The sequence below is a fragment of the Antedon bifida genome, chromosome 5, assembly GCF_963402885.1.
Source record: "Antedon bifida chromosome 5, ecAntBifi1.1, whole genome shotgun sequence".
NCBI lineage: Eukaryota > Metazoa > Echinodermata > Crinoidea > Comatulida > Antedonidae > Antedon > Antedon bifida.
The window spans coordinates 29,151,466-29,170,494 of NC_136230.1; the positions used below are offsets into that span (position 1 = coordinate 29,151,466).

Below are 19,029 nucleotides of genomic sequence, written 5' to 3' on the forward strand. Positions count from 1 at the left end.
TAGTAATATTAGTGCATATTAATTGGATTTAAAAAAGGTCGAAATTTGGGTGATTTTGCTAAAAATCCCTGTACTATAGTACAGGGATTTTTTCGAAAAATGACCAAATTTCGACCTTTTTATTTGTCGACATAAAGTGATCCCATGACACTATAAGATCATAATATGACACTATACGTGCACATATAGTAATATTAGTGCATATTAATTGGATTTAAAAATGGTCGAAATTTGGGTGATTTTGCTAAAAATACCTGTACTATAGTACAGGAATTTTTTCGAAAAATGACCAAATTTCGACCTTTTTATTTGTCGACATAAAGTGATCCCATAACACTATAAGATCATAATATGACACTATACGTGCACATATAGTAATATTAGTGCATATTAATTGGATTTAAAAAAGGTCGAAATTTGGGTGATTTTGCTAAAAATCCCTGTACTATAGTACATGGATTTTTTCGAAAAATGACCAAATTTCGACCTTTTTATTTGTCGACATAAAGTGATCCCATGACACTATAAGATCATAATATGACACTATACGTGCACATATAGTAATATTAGTGCATATTAATTGGATTTAAAAAAGTCGAAATTTGGGTGATTTTGCTAAAAATCCCTGTACTATAGTACAGGGATTTTTTCGAAAAATTCCCAAATTTCGACCTTTTTATTTGTCGACATAAAGTGATCCCATGACACTATAAGATCATAATATGACACTATACGTGCACATATAGTAATATTAGTGCATATTAATTGGATTTAAAAAAGGTCGAAATTTGGGTGATTTTGCTAAAAATCCCTGTACTATATAGTACAGGGATTTTTTCAAAAAATGACCAAATTTCGACCTTTTTATTTGTCGACATAAAGTGATCCCATGACACTATAAGATCATAATATGACACTATACGTGCACATATAGTAATATTAGTGCATATTAATTGGATTTAAAAAAGGTCGAAATTTGGGTGATTTTGCTAAAAATCCCTGTACTATAGTACAGGGATTTTTTCGAAAAATGACCAAATTTCGACCTTTTTATTTGTCGACATAAAGTGATCCCACGACACTATAAGATCATAATATGACACTATACGTACACATATAGTAATATTAGTGCATATTAATTGGATTTAAAAAAGGTCGAAATTTGGGTGATTTTGCTAAAAATCCCTGTACTATAGTACAGGGATTTTTTCGAAAAATGACCAAATTTCGACCTTTTTATTTTTCGACATAAAGTGATCCCATGACACTATAAACTGAATATATGACTATACGTGCAGATATTTCAGGGATTTTTTCAAAAATTTCAAATTTTTTATTTTTCGACTGAACTGGTTACTATATCAAAAATTGGCATGCGCAGACACACATTATGTGTTGTGTTCTGTTATCTTAATGTTTGAAAAATCAATCAAAAAGGCCAAATTTAAACCATTTTATATTTTTACATAGAAACCTTTCAACAATATTTTCAAAAACACAGTTTTTGACTGCAGAATGCTGGATTATTATTAAGTATCAAATATCAAATAAGTTGACAATGGCCTTTCTGATAACTGTTTATGTTTTTAACTTCTTTGGTGGCGGCTCAGTAACATCAGCTGAACCAACACTGAAACCAGAAACCTGGATGAACACCATTTGAAAAAAATATATATATATTATACTATGTGCATGAGGTTTACACTCGTTTAAAGCTCTAGCTACACTAAAACATCAAACAAAAAAAGCGTGATATGCCCAAATATGGTAGTGATATGACATCATGTCTATATATGGGCACATCAAATTTTTCTGTAAAGTTTGATAGTGTAGACAGAGCTTAACAAAATATGTGCCAATTAAAAATAAATAAATGCCAATTTAAAAAACAAAATGTGACAATTTAAAAAAAAAAAACAAAAATATGGACCTAATTTACATTTAAAAACATACTCTCAAAACTTTACTTAACAAGCTTACCTTGGGTTTTACTAGTCTCAGCATTAACTTTTGATGCTGTACATCCGATGCATTGATGCTTAACTGAACAGTTACAGGATCAAACATATGTAACGACACATCACCAGCAGTTTGGCTTTGCTCCTAAAGAAGAGAAAAAACAAACATAGTAATCACAATCTTGATTGGTATAGCACTTTTCACATCAAAGCATCAAAATAAGTGGGTTTGAGTTAAGGCTCAGACAATATTGTACGACAAGGTATGACAAGTCGTCTCGTCGGGATTCAACTCCGACATCACTGACGCCAGGCCTCGTCGTACGACGCTGTTTGAGATGGTCTTTATAGTTACTAAAGCTCTATTATGCACTATTAAAACATTTATATGTGACAAAAAAATGTTATGTGCTCTGTGCACCATATTTGGCCACATCACACTTTTTTTGTCAAACTAGTTTGATAGTGTAGACTGAGCTTTAAGTAATTTTAAATTTAAAAATTAAATTTTACCTCTTCATTGTAAGTAAATAAACTTGATGCAGTTTTGTCTTCCGGCTTCAAAAACAAGGTGCCTTCTAAACCATATTTTGGGATGAAAACCTGCAGAGCGTTCTTTCTGACAAACATTACATAACCTTCCTCATCCTCCTGTTTGTTCTTGAAAAATATCTGAAAAAGCAAGAAAATACATGAAATGAGTGTCCATTGTCTACACTATCAAAGGAGTGGAGTTGTGGCTTGGTGGTTATGATGCTTGGCTACCACTCCAAGGGTCCTGGGTTCAAGTCCCGTCACATGTTGGATGGATCACCCTCATTAAATATGGTTAAAAAAAAAAAAAAAAAAACTAGGTACTTTGACAAAAAAAGTGTGATGTGCTCAAATATGGTAGTGATATGACATCATCATGTCCATATATGGGCACATCACATTTTTTTGTCACATAAAGTTTGATAGTGTCAGAGCTTTAGGGTTGGTGTACCCTTACGTGTTATTTACCTGTGTGTGTAATCCAACTGAAGCCCTACCAGCATACTGCGCCATTCGATGACGATAGTTGAGATTATTACATATAGCTTGGATCTTATTCTTTTGTAGAAGATCTGGATAAGACTTATCAGCTCTTATACACACTGCCAGCATACGATGCACCATTAAATCAGAATACCTATTTATATAGGAATTAAATCATCAATTTATTCTACTGCAGTTATTTTAATAATGTATGTCTTAGTTTGTTTTAAGGCCTATGAACAAAATTAATTAACATATTTTGTAGCCATATATCATATAAACTCCAAAATAATGTTACCTTCTAATGGGTGACGTGAAGTGAGTATAAATTGGAGCTGCTAAACCAAAATGGTGGTATTCTAAGTCGGGAAGTGTTCCACTACTAAAATATAACGCTTGTGTCATGCAACGCGTCGTCATCATTCGCAGTAACGTGTTGAAATACGGTAGATCTGGATTGACAGCCTTGTCTAAAGAATCTGATAAGGCTTTACCGCTGTCGATTACTATCGTGAAACCCTGTAGAAGAAGCATAACAATTCTTAAACAAGGAGCTTAAATGGGCACGAAAAACTATAAATAATAGTTATAATTGTATTCATGTAAGAGGTTTTAAGTAATCTGATTGGCTGATGCTGATGATGATGGAGTTAACGAGAAGTTAAAAACAGACGAGGCAGAAATGCTTTATATATAATTTGTAGGTGGTGAAAATTGAAAACTTCAGTCGAGTCGAGTGACTCGTCTGCCTACGGCTCTGAGTTTGACATTTTATAGCAAGTACAGGTTATAGTCACTGCTTTAAGATCCCACTATAAACCACTTATTTATTCTTTAATTATAAGGTAAGTAGGTTATGTATATAATTTAGAATTTTATTTAAAAAACTAAAAATCAATAAAAATTAATGCAAACTTCACCATAGATTTTGCAGCTTTGATAATTGTGTCAAAGTTTGACGGTGATGGGATCGGATGTCGACGTAACAGGGCACATTCTGGAAAACTTTGCAATATACGTTTTGCAACTGAGATGTTCGCAAGTAACATGAATTCCTCAACCATTGAATTGGTATCTCTATATGATAAGTGAGAAATATCATATCAGAATATATTAAACAAGAAATATTTCTTACAAAAAACTCTCATCTCATAATAACTACCGTCTAGCCTACATGCATCTCAATATTTATCAGCAAATGCATTCATAGATGCTCTTTTCCCAGACATGCTTTGGGATGTGTTCATGCACATTTAAATATAAATTATGGATGAAATACCTCATTTCCTTTGCTTGTACGTCGATTGGGTCGTGTGTCTCTGAGTCGATGTTAAAACGTATTTCAGCAGATGCTAATGTTAAAGCACTGTGAAGAGGAAACAATAACGATTACTGGTACTAAAAAATGTGATGATGATGTGATAAAACTACACACATCAACATTACAAAAGTAAAGGTTATGTTACATACCCATTGTCCATTCTTCCTCTTTTCAGAACCTTAGCTAATTTGTTTAGACTCCGTAAACTTTCTGTCAACGGATCTGTTTGTGATTTATCGTCGATCTTGAGTTGTGCTTGCTCGTATGTATAAGCACTCTGAAAAATATCATTTATTATTCTATTACGTAAAGGCACTCTGAAATACAATAACAGATGAAAATTCAAATAGATTTAAGCAAAAAGCTCAATCAAAATGATAAAGTAAAACAGCCAAAAAGAAATGCTAAGCTTTTGAAAAACATTATTATTACTTCATCAGGTCTGTAGTTGGAGACACATATAAAGCAGACATGAGCTGGATGAGTGGATAAAATAAAGGAAAGTAGAACAAATGAGGCACAGACTGGTGATGATATTTACATAAAAATTGATAATCATTTTACTAATCCCCTTGTTCCCCTTAATCCCCAATATGAAATATTTACCCTTGAGTTAATAACACTCTTGCAAAACCTTGTAGAAATGATCTCTGCGTCTTTCGTCACCTCCCAAAGACACGAGAATGCAAAGCGTTCTTCCTTCTCCCGTAACGAACATAGATTTGAACTCAGAAGGTCGGGAACCATGTCGATCCTCTAAATATACAAAAAACAGGTTATGAACAAACAAATTGTAAAAAGTAATGAAAAGAGCTTTACATTGAGTAACTATAAAAAGCATTCTAGACACAAAATAATCTCAAAATAAAACATGTACCAAGTACAATTAATTTTGTAATAGCAGATCTGTGCAGAAATGTTGCATATCTACGTTGTAAGATAGTACACAATATGGAGTCTTAATCAGATGCCATGAAACAAGATGGTGTCCACAACAACCAAGTTGTCCAAACTTCCTATATAAAACAATACTGTTTAGTAGTCAATTATACCTTGTCCACAAGATAAACAGTTGTTCCTCTGTTAGCTGCCTCATCGTCTAAAGCATTTCCTGGCTTGATAAAGTGACTAACATCTGCAATATGAACGCCAACCTTAAACAAATAATTTTTAGTTTTCATCATCATTACATTACAGTCTCAATCCAAAATTGTATAAAAAAACACAATAAAGATACATATAACATTTAGATCAAGAAGTACGCAGGTAATCAAGCTATCCAGGGCAGTCCAGGCCAATCTCCCAGACATGCTGCTTGTAAACAAATTACAATATGAAGGTTTGTTTTCAATAACTACCAGAGCTAAGGAATGATGGACGAAACCATAGTCAATACTTTCTATTGACTATGACGAAACTGATATTTACCTCAAAATGACCATTCTCTAATGTTCTACAATGTAAGGCATCGTCAATGTCAGTACAGCCCGGTGGATCAACACTGCATATGTCAAGATGACGCAAGTCTTCACGACTATCATAATCCTTTAAAAAAAATTATAAAATGTGTTTTTATTACCATAGCGGGAAACATAGACAAAGGGCTGCAGTACATTCATAACATAGATGAAATAATATAACTCAATTATTGAGGATATTTTATAATTTTAAATGTTTAAGTGAAATTTTTATTTTTGGATCTGATCTTTCAACTAGTGAAAACGATTTCTTGTTAATTCTGAAAGATTTGTTATCTGAGCAACTTGAAGCTAAGGTGGTTTCACCTTGTGTATTAATATTTATGCAAATTTTGATCAATGTTATGCTGAATTTTTGCAACAAAAGAAGTTTCCCTTATTATCATAAAAAAGGGCAGTATATATAATAAATATATTGGATATTATTTTCATCACTATATTTATGATGTGTTAAAATGCAGGTAAAAGCACTGTACCGAAGATTCCATTGACACGGTCCAAAAAGTTATACATATTTCCTTATTGAAGCTCTTAAACATTTTTTTTTTCATTTTGAGAGAACCAAACAGTTCATTCATAAAATAATAGTAATCATTTGATAGTCACAGAGACAAACACATTGCTACCTCTTGTGTGATGGCCCAAGGAAGTTTTGGCAAAAAGCTTAGAACGTTTGATGAAAACACTTCATGCGGGATGTCATGCTCGAGTAGAAGAACTTGGTTCTCTGTTTCACGATCTCCTACTTCACCCAGCTTCTTTACATAGTGACCCTACAATATCAATAATACAATATAAATTAGCAGAAAGCCATAAAATAACAATTTAAACATAACATGGAATTTTAGATGATAAAAGACTTTAAGCGGAATATATATAAAATGAATATAGGAAATTCTAGAGAAGCTAAGTTTGGGTGGAGGCCCGAAACCCAGGAATGCACTTTTTGTATGTGCATATGCAGTACACCAACTTTGGGATTGAGTTAGGTACAGTGAGAAGTTGTGATGAACTAATGACCTTAGATTAGAAGTACTTACTAAAGGATATCTAGATTCCTAGGCCAGCTGTCTATAGACACTACTAGTCTACATCCAAGTAGTGATTCCACTTGCCTTGTTTCTATTCATACTTACTAAAGGGTATCTAGAATTCCTAGGCCAGCTGTCTATAGACACTACTAGTCTACATCCAAGTAATGTTTCTGCTTGCCTTGTTTCTATTCGTACTTTTGGTATTCGTTTCTCAGCTGCTATAAACAAACGCCTCGTGCTCTAAAGAGAAAACAATTAAAATTATAAAATGATAAACTTTATTAAGCTCTGTCTACACTATCAAACTGTATGTGTCCATATATCGACATGATGATGTCATATCACTACCATATTTGGGCACATCACATTTTTTTGATATTGTAGACAGAGCTTTAGGTAAAAATAAGTTAACTTAGCTCCAAATATGTCAAGACACCTAAATTGCTATGGTATAATCTAGCACTCACTCCTTTTAGTAACGATTGTTGTAATATTCCACAGTACGGGCGCCAGTTGCGTTTGATTATACCAATCACTTTCCCAGTTGGTTCTCGGAGTTCCTTTCTCACCGGATTTTTTTTCCCATCAGATTCCTGTAGGACAGAAAGAATAAGGTAGGCTAAAGGATAGATAAAATATAGATTGGTAACAGAAATTAAAACACGAAGATATAATCAATATATATATCAAGTTTAAACAAATTGATAATTATGTAGAAACCATTAAAACTTAAGAAAGGCCAGCCAGCATACTTACACTTTCAAAGTCATCATCATTAAATTCATCTTTTTTTGAGTTATCCACCATTACTAGTGATGATGGACAAGTCCAGTCATCTTCTGGTAACATCTCTATGGCAACAACATCACCATGAACAGAACGGTTCAAATGGGACAAACCCTTGATAAATACCTGAGAGAAAAAAGCACAAAATTATGAAATTGGTAATTATATTGCGCAGATTTTGATAAAATTCCATAACTTTTCAGCTGTTTAATAACCCACCCATATGAACCCTGTTTAACGGACAACCTTATATTAAAAAAAATAAATAAATTGGTATTTTATAGTCCTCGAGAATAAACTGAGAAAATTCAGATTACGCCCTCTACAAACCCACGGCAGCCAGTAGTGCAGCGCATACCAGGAAGACGATCCCCTCTTTTTCGAATAGTATACTAAGTTATTTAAAATGCACTATATGTACACAGGACCAACGGCTTTACGTCCCATCCGAAGGACAAGGCAATGAGAGTAGAATACAATTAGTATGGTACAGATAGATTCGAACCCATGCCTATCGCATGCTAGCCCATAACACCATTACTCACTGCTTTATCTTGGTCCTGCACGTTTACGCTTCCTTCCGTGTAATTTTCTCTGCTTGCGTGAAACGTGCCTTGCAGGTACTTGCCGGATTTGATGCCAGCGTGAAGCACACTAGATATAACATATTCAGGAAACATCACTTTTCCTTGTACCATAATATCTGCATTTACCTTTAAGAGATCGAGTCAAAATCCATGTAATTACTATACTTGTTTAGGTACTTAGATTTCAAACTTAATCATATACTGGGACATATTTTGTTATTATAGGGGCGGATCCAGGGTGTTGGGCTAGTGGATTTTATTTGGATTTGGATATCTATCTTTGACATTTGTGTTTGCACTTCCACGTTTAGAAAATCCTGGATTCGCCTGATCTTCATAGATATTTTGTTAAACTTCCTTATTTTTTTAGGTTATTGCTTTACATAAAAAACGACTGCATAAACAATTAAAATGCTATTTTCTTTACCTTATCCATTTTTTGGTCATTATCAGTAATCAGAGCCAACCTATCAACCAGTTCTGGTTTACCAGTCAATGATTTCACATACTCATGAACTAAAAGAAGAAGTGTTAAGCCTTGTCTACACTATCAAACTGTGTGATGTGCCCATATATGGACATGATGTCATATCATTACCATACTTGGGCACATCACACTTTTTTTTGTCAAACTAGTTTGATAGTGTAGACAGAGCTTTATACAAGTATACAGCCTCTTTCACACAACCTTAGCAAAACTCTCTGGACATCAACACCAGGGCATCAACACAGGCATTTTGTATGGTGTGTGCCTTGGTGTATAAATTAAAGTTGTGTTTGGGGATGTTTAAACAAGGGGTATTGACAAATTTAAAGTACAACCTTTTAATACCATGGAGGTAAAAATAAAAGGAGAGAGCTTGGATGGTCACTCTTTTATCTATGCTGGCCGCAGCACAATTAAAAAGCAATAAAATTAATGGGATTACGTTAGTGTCCTTCTGATACTTACATCCAACACCCAAAAACACCCCAAAATCGGGACCGCGACGTTTGTCAGCTGGGTCTATTCATGGCGGTAAAAATTATTTTTTACCTCCATGCCTTTACTGTCTATCACTTTTAACCTTTATACAGACTAAAGTAAAGTTTTGCCTATATAGATATCATGTTACAATAAAAAGTTTACTTTCTTTTACCTATATAAAAATGAAATTATTGGTTTCTGTATTGCGCTGAATTTTGAATTAAAAATTTGTTTGTTTGATCGGTTTTTTCTTCTTTTTAATCTTTTTCACAACCACACACACAATGTCATGTGAGTACAACTGACCCTTTCACAGACTCTCTAATGTTTCACAACCTCTACAAACTCACACAGGTTTCTTGTATTGTAATTGCTAATTGAAACCATTATAGCAGTTTAGATTGCTTTTGTTTAAAGGTGACACAAGGTTGACAGTAGACAAAGGAAAGAATGTTTGAAATGTTTGTTTAGTGAGTGAGTGGCCGAGCGGTTAAGACAGTGGAACCGTAATTACGTAGCCATAACATCGGCAGGGGTTCGAGGCTCACTCACTCCATGGTTCTGGTGGTAGAACGAGTCTTCTCGGATAAGGACTATAAACTGTAGGTCCAGTGTACACATCTAGCTCGTGTGCACTTTAAAGAACCTAGTACATCTTTCGAGACGAGTAGGGGGTTACCCCGGTGTATTAGTACATCACAGCCACTGATCATAACTGGGCCCTCTGGGAGACCAGTCTTTGACTGAAGAGGTTACCCAGTATAAATATATATTTCAATCAATCAATCAAAATATATATATTTCATTCAATAGATCGCTCAAGTACTGTCCAAATATTGAATGAAAGGGTGTATACTAGGCTTATATGCATGTGCAGAGCACCGTCTCAAAAGATACACTTGCTATAATCAAAAGCAGTTGATTACTTGTATAAGCCTGCAGTCCATCTTCAACTGCTTTTTCTCTGTTGGCTTGATCATTTGTTAGAAGAATGACTTGAACCTGGTCCTGTTGATGATCAGGATGACGCTTGCACCCTTCCAGATGACCATTGAACCAGCTGGTAGCCTTTCTGATGGCACGGTCATTATAATCATTTGGAGTTTCTCCACCTTCCCTTTCTATATAGGTATCTCTAAAATATAAATATTATATAAAAAAAAACATAGTAAAGTTAAAAGAAATTGAAAGTTTATTCTTAATAGTAAGTTTACTTACCATCACTAAACATGTTTTCAGTTTCTGTTAGATTTTCGATAAAGTAATTAATAATAATAAAAGAATAGTATCGAACATATATAAAGCGCTTTTTACCGGAGTCTCACAGCGCAACATGAAAAGAATAACTATTGAAATAGGTGAGTTTTCAGGAGAGATTTGAATTGAAAAGGGAATGGCGTGTAACAGATGGAACGAGGAAGTTGGTTCCTGATCTCTGGTACCTGAGAAAAGGAATCCTTAGGTACAAACTTTAGGTTGGTTCTAGGTGGTGTTAACATAAGAGGATCCGTTTCAGAATGAAGGCCCAAAGTAGAAGGTTTAATGTAATGTTTATAAATTATTGGGTGGAACTATTTTTTATGTGTGAAAGGGGGTTAATTAAAAAGCAAAAGAAAAAACATTTAAATTTAGGTGTTTAACAGTGGTCCTAAAACAGACACCTAAATACTAGGGACCACTTTAATATATTTGAGTTAAAACTACCTGTCAGGTGTTAATACTAATATACACAGACATAAGTGACATTAAAATGGCATATTAAAAAAAAAATGTGTTTATTATATATATTATATTATTTTATATTTTTAGGGGTACAATATATCAATATATCTAATTAAGGTTTCTGCAGCTATTACTAAGTTTGATGTTGCTTATAAATTGGCATTTGTCAGTGCCTGATGCCGTACCAGCAAACATACTAATTTCTAATAAAAGAAAATGATCCGAGTTCTATCTTGGCATGTATTGTAGCCAAAGATAGACATACTTGGTTTTCTCATGGAGCATGGTTTTATTCAAGAGGAACTTAAAAACATTTTTATTTAAAATTATAAATCAATGTTTGATAAAACGTGTAATTATCGGAAGCTGTTAAAACGTTTATTGAGTGTTATAAATGATAAAACACAGGAAGTTGATTGATTGTAAAATACGATAATAGTTATTCACTTTGACCAAAAACTGGATCGAAAAAGAATGTAATTTAAAGCAAAAAATACTTAAATTGTCTGTCAGACAATGGTTTTTGGTTAAAATTAAACGTCTCTTTTGTCTTTTTATAAGTGAAATAATTTTTGTTTTGTTTCAGAAGTGAATAACTTTATTAAAACTGCAAAATGGCCTATTCAAAGTATGATTTTATTAATCTTCATTTTTCATGTTTTTTTTTCATCTTTAGACAGTTAAAAAAGAAAAAAAAACTTTTCCTTACTTGTGGTGTTCATTTGTAAAAACATAAAATCTCTTCTCTTTGTTTGCAATAATATCTTTTATTCTTTTGTATGCTGGTAAACTTCTATGCTTAACCTAAAAAACCAAAAAAATCTATATGATAAATTAGAGCATTAAAGGTCCACACAAGTACTATTAACAGTCTGTTTGTTTGTTTGTAATATTTATTGCTTTCCATAAAATACACAATACAATACAGTGTTTGAAATTATTAAAAACAATCATGTAGACCACTTTTTATAAAGCTCTGTCTACACTATCAAACTAGTTTGACAAAAACAGTGTGATGTGCCCAAATATGGTAGTGATAATAGGCCCAAATATGGTAATGATGACATCATTATGTCCATATATGGGCATATCACACAGACAGAGCTTTTAAAGGGGCTTATTTCATGATGTTCATTCTGCTGACAAAAGTGGGGTTATAATATAACCCCACTTATTTTTAAAAATCATTAATGTTGTTGCAAAGGTTTATATTTTATACTAAATACTAGAAATGTTATGCCCGGAGTCACCCTTTAAAATGAGAGAATAAGTGGGGTTATAATATAACCCCACTTAGTTTTTAAAATCATTAATGTTGTTGCAAAGGTTTATATTTTATACTGAATACTAGAAATGTTATACTCCCGGAGCTACCCTTTAAAATGAGAGAATAAGATAACCCCACTTAGTTTTTAAAATCATTAATGTTGTTGCAAAGGTTTATATTTTATACTGAATACTAGAAATGTTATACTCCCGGAGCTACCCTTTAAAATGAGAGAATAAGTGGGGTTATAATATAACCCCACTTCCTCACTCCCGGAGCTACCCTTTAAACTGCAATTTAAAATTCGCCTCAATTTGATATACAGTACATTTATTCAATCATATTTAAATTTTGCATTTACACTTTGAATTTTAAACTTGTTATGTTACATAGGTTATACAAACAGTGGGCTAATTCCTGATAGTATAAAATGTTATATATCATAATAAGTAGTACTCATGTTGACCCTTTGTCCCTGGCTAGTTTCCAATAAATATACATGAAGATATAAACTGAATACTGTACATTTATTTGCCATTGTTTTTACAAATTAAAAAATGACAAACACAAACAGTATTGGAATTATACAATGAAAACCATCTTGAATCAAGAATGATTTGAACACAAGACTATGATTTAGGAGGACATGCGCCAGCCTACAGTGCCATAACTCACCTCTTTCTGTACAGTCTGAAGGATGATCACATTTTTAATCAAGTCATCTTCTAGTATATCAATCTAAAAAATAAATTCATAATATAGAGTAAATAAACATTGATAATGTGACCTTTGTATTACATTAACTAATCTTTACTCGTCAGGGATCATCTAATTATTACTGAATTCATGTCGAACACTCTGCGACCTGTGATGTAAGAAAAATGGCAAAACACTCACACAGCACTAAGGTCGCTACGAGTAAATTTGTCTAAAAATGTTTTTTTCCATAAATTGCCATTGTAACATAACTAAATGTCTAAAGGGGATTAAAGGGTGCCCCCAACCCAAACGGTATGAGAATTGGTCATGTGGTTTAGGAGATCGAGAACAAAGTTTCTTTCTACGTAAATGACAATTATTATAATATAATAACAGTAGAAATCCTTTGGGACAGCTATGTGGGGGGGGGGGGAACACTTGGGGACAGAGGCAATGTATTAATAATATGGCCAGTCACTATTACTGGGACAATTTGTTTGGTCCTGAAGGTGTCCCCTTAATGGGTGTTCTACTGTTTATACTGTTTATACTGTATAAATTATTTTATGGTAACAACTAGAAAACACTTCAACTATGCAAAACAGGCGATTATAACCATTGTGATAATTCTTTAGTCTAATCATTGGCGCATAATCAAATTCAATACATGTAAAAATAATCTGATAATACCTGGACTGGAGGGTATCAACTAAACTAGCAATAAATCAATATAGGGTTCAAAGAAGGTCAATTCACACATATGCTTTCATATTTAATACAATCAATATAGAACATAGCTTGCTTCATTCAAAGTAAACAAGAGGTACCTTGGTTTCCGTTTGGTACTTCACATGTGTGGACAATGATTGGCTGCTTACCGCATGCTTAAATATTATTGAAAATCAGATATTACAGTGAAAACTACTAGGTCTTACTGATATCATACTATTTATGGTGTTTGTTTTTTTAAGGGAATTTCCGTAAATTGATCACAAGGAAGTCAGGTGTATTGAAAACAATCTAATTATCTGAAGGAGGAGGAGGTGGAGGACAGCTTACAGATAGTTTGCCATCATTTTTAATTTTTAACACAGAATAATTTCTTAAATGTAAGTCTTTAACTCCTTCAAATGCAATATTATAGTATTTTAGTAATATACATTGTCATAGGACAAATTAGTTTAGTTAGTTTTCATCTTTTTTTATTGAATTTTTCTGATATGATTAAGAGTATATCTAACGGCACTCCATACAAAATACATGAAGTTATTTTATCCAGATCATAAATTTAATTTGACCAATTTCAAACGCGACCAACGAACAAGTTAAAAACCATATGAGCAAAGTTTAATAACCATTAGGTGCATTTAGAGTAGTAAATTTATTTTTATCTATATTCATTTATTTACTGCAAACTGTTTCGTATTGTGGTCTATTTTCCAACACTTTGTACATTTTCCAAAATCGCAAAAAAAAAAAAAAAAATTTAGTTGATAATTGACATAAAAAACTTCTTATTAATTTTTAGAATGTAAAGATTTTTTAGAATGTAAAGATTTTTTAGAAATAAAGATTTTTTAGAAATTAAAATTTTTTTAGAAATAAATTTTTCCCCGCACTATGAATAGAACAATCTATACCAATTGAATTTGCTAAAGAATAATGTGATGCCATTAAACATACTAGTAGTACACACTCAGGAGTAAAACTGTGCTGCTGCATGCACATAACAAGAATATTAAGAAATCGCTACAGGTACGTTCATTTTAACATTACATCAACAAAATTACATTTTCCAGGGAAGCATACCATGCTAGCTAAAGCAGATAGCTACATAGGTAAAATAATATTATATGGTATGATATTATATGGTATAACACGAGATAAGATATCAATTATCATCAGTTTGTACTAGTGTGTATGTAGAATATGTGATGAGTAAAATTCAAGGGAAATACTAATTCTCTCCTTGCATTATGCAATTGATTTTACTGTATTTAAAAAAAATCAATTATAATCTTGACTACAATTGGTTAGAATTAAATGTGTGTTGATTAATTTGCATATATTAACATGAAAATTATTCAAATATTACACATACATGATATAATAATTAAATTCAATAGTAATAGAGAGGTTTTGCAACACTACGAATACGGTAACGAAAATGGATACGTCACACACCCGTATTCGTAAGCCAGTAAAAATCTGTTTCGCATGGCAACGAAATATTGACAAAATAGTTTTGTAGTTACGAATATGACTGGTGATATTTGTCAACACGAATACGCTTTACGAATATGAAATGGGGATCAGCTCAAAAGTTCACAAATGTGTGATGTATCCGTTTTCGTTATCGTATGGTTGCGAAATCTACCTGATGGCTATGAAACATGCCATTTGGTCGGCACAAATAAATTGAGTTTAAAAAACACATTTTTTGGCAAAAATTTACGTTCTAACATAGTCGAATGCTAAAAGGGTAATTAAAGGGTGCCCCCAACCCAAACAGGAGTAGTGGTCATGCGGTTTAGCAGCAAATAGAGAACAAAGTTTTGAGTTATAGATGTGTGTGTGTGTGACATTTTTAAAATTTGCTAAATAGCTAATATTAATAACCTAACAATTAGTATTTCCTGTCACCCATTGGTGTTTGTTGTTTTTGTATTATTCGATCACTTGGTTCCATGATGGTTCCGAAACGTCGATCTTCTTGTTTTTTGTTATTAAATTTTATTGTAAAGACTAGATATAGTAGAGATATATTATGTATGTACCAAAAAAAAAATTGCAGTTCGAATGTTGTCGAATGCCTAAGAGGATTAATAAAAATGGCACTTCCCATCTTGGGTATCTTTTCTACTAGTTCCAAATAATATAATAAATATTATTTATTATATATATTTTTTTTTTGACAGATTATACAGTATAAAGAATGGAATCGAATGTCTTATCTTTAGTCTGCTTTTGCTTGATGATAATGATGGCTGCATCCCAAATATGCACCGAAAGTGATACAGCGCCCTCGTGTACAGGAGGAACTACAAGTTGTATTTGTGAATTTGCAACCTGCATACCGAAAACGAATCCATGTCCTGATCAACAAAACTTAACCCTAGCGGTACCAATGTTTGGTATTATACCATCATACGCGTTTGAAAGTTACAAATCGTTGAGATACTTAGAGATAAGCAGTGGTATTGTGAACACTGTAAGTAACAAAGCGTTTTGGGGCTTGAGCAACTTAATAGCATTGAACTTACGAGATAATTTAATGACTGGTTTTACTAATGCTACCTTTGAAGGACTTGAATCATTGAGGCAACTCGACCTGTCTGGAAATGTTATTAGTGATTTTGATGACGGCCCTTTTAGCAGTATGAAAAACATCAGAGTTCTAAAACTTGAAAGGAACGTAGCAACTACTGTTATGAGAAGTACGTTTGCTGGATGTCAAAGGTTAGAATATCTTGACTTGACCAGCAATACCATCAGTCACATTGAAGGCGGAGCTTTCAACGAGCTTCAGAACCTCAAGGAACTACATCTGGGTGATAACTACCTTACTACCAGCATTAACCCAACAGCCTTTAGTGGGCTCACCTCACTTCAATACCTGATTCTAAATGGAAATTTTCTCCAGGGAATTCATCCAGGATCATTTAACTCGTTGGCAAATATCCGTTGGATTGATTTATCGCAAAACCAAATATCCATAATCCCAATGACGACTTTTGGGTCTTTGAAAAAACTTGAAACCCTCATTTTGAATTCCAATCAAATTGAAAGTATTTACGAAAAAACATTTGAAAACTTAACATCACTGACCACATTACATCTGTCATCGAACGAGTTAACATCGTGGTCTTTCGTCGACTTCCCGACGCCCTCAAATCTGAAGGACCTATTTTTATCAGACAATAGAATCTCCGAGCTTCAAGTGCCAACACACTCACCCAAACCACGATTCGCAAATTTACAATACTTGGACTTATCCAGAAATTCACTCTCAACATTTCCTGCGTTCTACTTGAACGATGCTCCGATACTCGGTCATTCTGATGGAACAGGTCACACCAGTCATACTCAACTTGATCTCCGTGACAATTTTCTGGGTTGTGATTGTGATTACAGAGTTCTGAATAGAACATTGGAGCAACTGGCTATGGAGTGTGTTGGTAATTATACAGAGTGCACCAACACATCAGTCACCTTTCTACCAAGTGCGAATCACGCTATTTACTATAAAGTATCTGGCAGCCCACTCCCTGTAGTAGTGTGCAAGGACTCCAATGATCAAATAGCGACAGGTATCTACAATGTCTCTGCACGAATCATATGGCTTTCTGCAGATAATATGGATGTTGATACTAGTTCGTACACGTGCATGATTTATGAAGACGACAGTGGGAAAGCCAACATGATGGAGACGTCTCCGACTGATTCCTCTTCCTACATCTTACCCTCGTTTACCAACATTATTACCTTAACTGCCATTCTGATTATGACAAAATAACTTGTAGTATCTGCATATAGTTTATGTACTATTTTGAAAGTAATAACTGTACTGTGGGATCAGACACAGTTTAGGTACCGGCCTTTTTAATGGGTTATTCCATTAAAAAAAGTAGGGGTGTGCATTGTATCCTTTGGTGTACGATGTATTTGGACAATATTTGACCCATACTCGACATGAGAATACTTAGTCAAATTTTCGCTTCAAAGTTTTCAACATTGTATATTGTAATTTTATGTATGATCACATATTTTGTGTACATAGGTTAATGAGTTTTTGCTATTGGCTAAATTCATTAAATAGATCTCTTTCGGTAGAATTTACAATGACCAGTTTTCGATCGATTTATATATAAAAAAAAATTGTTGTAATTATTAATTAATTGATTGATCAATTATGTGATTTTTTGGTGTACATATTTAATAAAATAAAGGAATGAGTATATTGACATGGCTAATTATATTTTCTCTTTAGTAAAAATTAAAAATTACCATACAGTGACCAATAATATAACATTAACAATCTTCTTTTTTATATTTTATCTTTCTATTCTAAAACCATCGACATCATGTAAATATTAACAATTTAATTAAATCAATTTAAAGCCCCCTTCCCTACGTTTTTTAGATCTAATTTAAGATCACAAACTATATTTAATGTAAAAATAATACTATATGGTCCTATTGCGATAACTTTTTTCGTCTTTAAACGGTTAAAAATGTGAAAAATAAGTCGATTCTAATAATTATAGCGGCCCGCTATAAATCCCAAAATGCATTGCGCGCGGATTGATATTTTTGTTTTTCACTTGTAATTCGCCCACTTTTCGATCGATCGTGCCGGCCAAAACAAATGGAAGACTCCTAACTTTTCAGCGAAAATACCGGGTTTTCCCCAATTTGTATCAACGGAGTCTGGCAAAAATAGAAAGACAATTAATGCAGCAACTATACAACGTCAGGCTAGGTATATAGCTAGCGTATGATGTTCGTACGTTACCGATGTTTACCAGCTAGGCCTACAAAACTAAGCCTAGCTAGGCTAGGCCTAAGACCGTCCACGAGAGGTCGATCGCCGCGAGCTACTTAGGTAGTGCATTGTTTCTCACTTTTTATCATAATTTACCATAAAACGTACATTTAAGACAAGGAATGACATGGTTTAATGTTTTTAAAGTGATATATATGTATTATTTTCCAAAAAACGTCCAAAATTGCAGGGAAGGGGTCTTTAAATAAAACTACACATACTAATCCAGACTCAGTGCCTAGAGAAGTAACTATAAATTAAATTACCTGATGAAGGAGTACATTTGTATCAGGAAGCAAGTAATGCGCAGTTTTCACCAGATCAGAATCTATGCTAGGCCTGGCTTCCAATGTATGCTCATCTTGACTGCAAGAACAACACAGCTTCGACCCGCACCAAATGTCGTCGCGAAGGTAGTGTTCGCGAACAACTTTTATAACGCCACCTTTACGGGTTTTCTTAACAAAACTTTTAGATTTTAACATTATACGATAATCAATCTATTTAATTTACTTGTGAATATTCTACGTCAAAGTTGTTTTAACCCATATAATAGCTTTTTTAGGCCATAAAGATGAAAACGGAAAACAGCAGCTAGGCCTAGGAATTCGGTGACCACATGTTGTTGTACATTAATATAACCCTTGA

General features: G+C 33.4%; 2 protein-coding genes across 5 annotated transcripts; one reads left to right on the forward strand and one right to left on the reverse strand.

Moving 5' to 3' along the window:
• Positions 1-1,439: 1,439 nt before the first annotated feature.
• Positions 1,440-19,012, reverse strand: LOC144843039 (exosome complex exonuclease RRP44-like). 2 transcript variants are annotated; one of them, XM_078699691.1, is made up of 21 exons: positions 18,648-19,012; positions 12,813-12,875; positions 11,580-11,674; positions 10,075-10,283; positions 8,609-8,697; positions 8,140-8,307; positions 7,565-7,720; positions 7,276-7,401; positions 6,911-7,048; positions 6,401-6,547; positions 5,725-5,841; positions 5,349-5,450; positions 4,903-5,052; positions 4,446-4,573; positions 4,255-4,341; positions 3,896-4,052; positions 3,274-3,494; positions 2,961-3,129; positions 2,472-2,630; positions 1,981-2,103; positions 1,440-1,644 (listed from the first exon to the last, which is right to left on the reverse strand). In XM_078699691.1, the coding sequence occupies exons 1-21, from the start codon at positions 18,864-18,866 to the stop codon at positions 1,579-1,581; spliced, it is 2,889 nt and encodes a 962-aa protein (XP_078555817.1). In that variant the 5' UTR covers positions 18,867-19,012; the 3' UTR covers positions 1,440-1,578. The 2 variants fall into 2 exon arrangements, with proteins under 2 accessions (XP_078555817.1, XP_078555818.1); XM_078699692.1 differs by lacking the exon at positions 12,813-12,875.
• On the forward strand, positions 13,714-17,704 carry LOC144843059 (uncharacterized). Of its 3 annotated transcripts, none has more exons than XM_078699724.1 (2): positions 13,714-13,949; positions 15,764-17,704. In XM_078699724.1, exon 2 carries the CDS (start codon positions 15,772-15,774, stop codon positions 17,350-17,352), a length of 1,581 nt encoding a protein of 526 aa, XP_078555850.1. In that variant the 5' UTR covers positions 13,714-13,949; positions 15,764-15,771; the 3' UTR covers positions 17,353-17,704. The 3 variants fall into 3 exon arrangements, with proteins under 3 accessions (XP_078555850.1, XP_078555852.1, XP_078555851.1); XM_078699726.1 differs by having other exon boundaries at positions 13,714-13,945; positions 15,755-17,704; XM_078699725.1 differs by lacking the exon at positions 13,714-13,949 and adding an exon at positions 14,516-14,595.
• Positions 19,013-19,029: the final 17 nt, after the last annotated feature.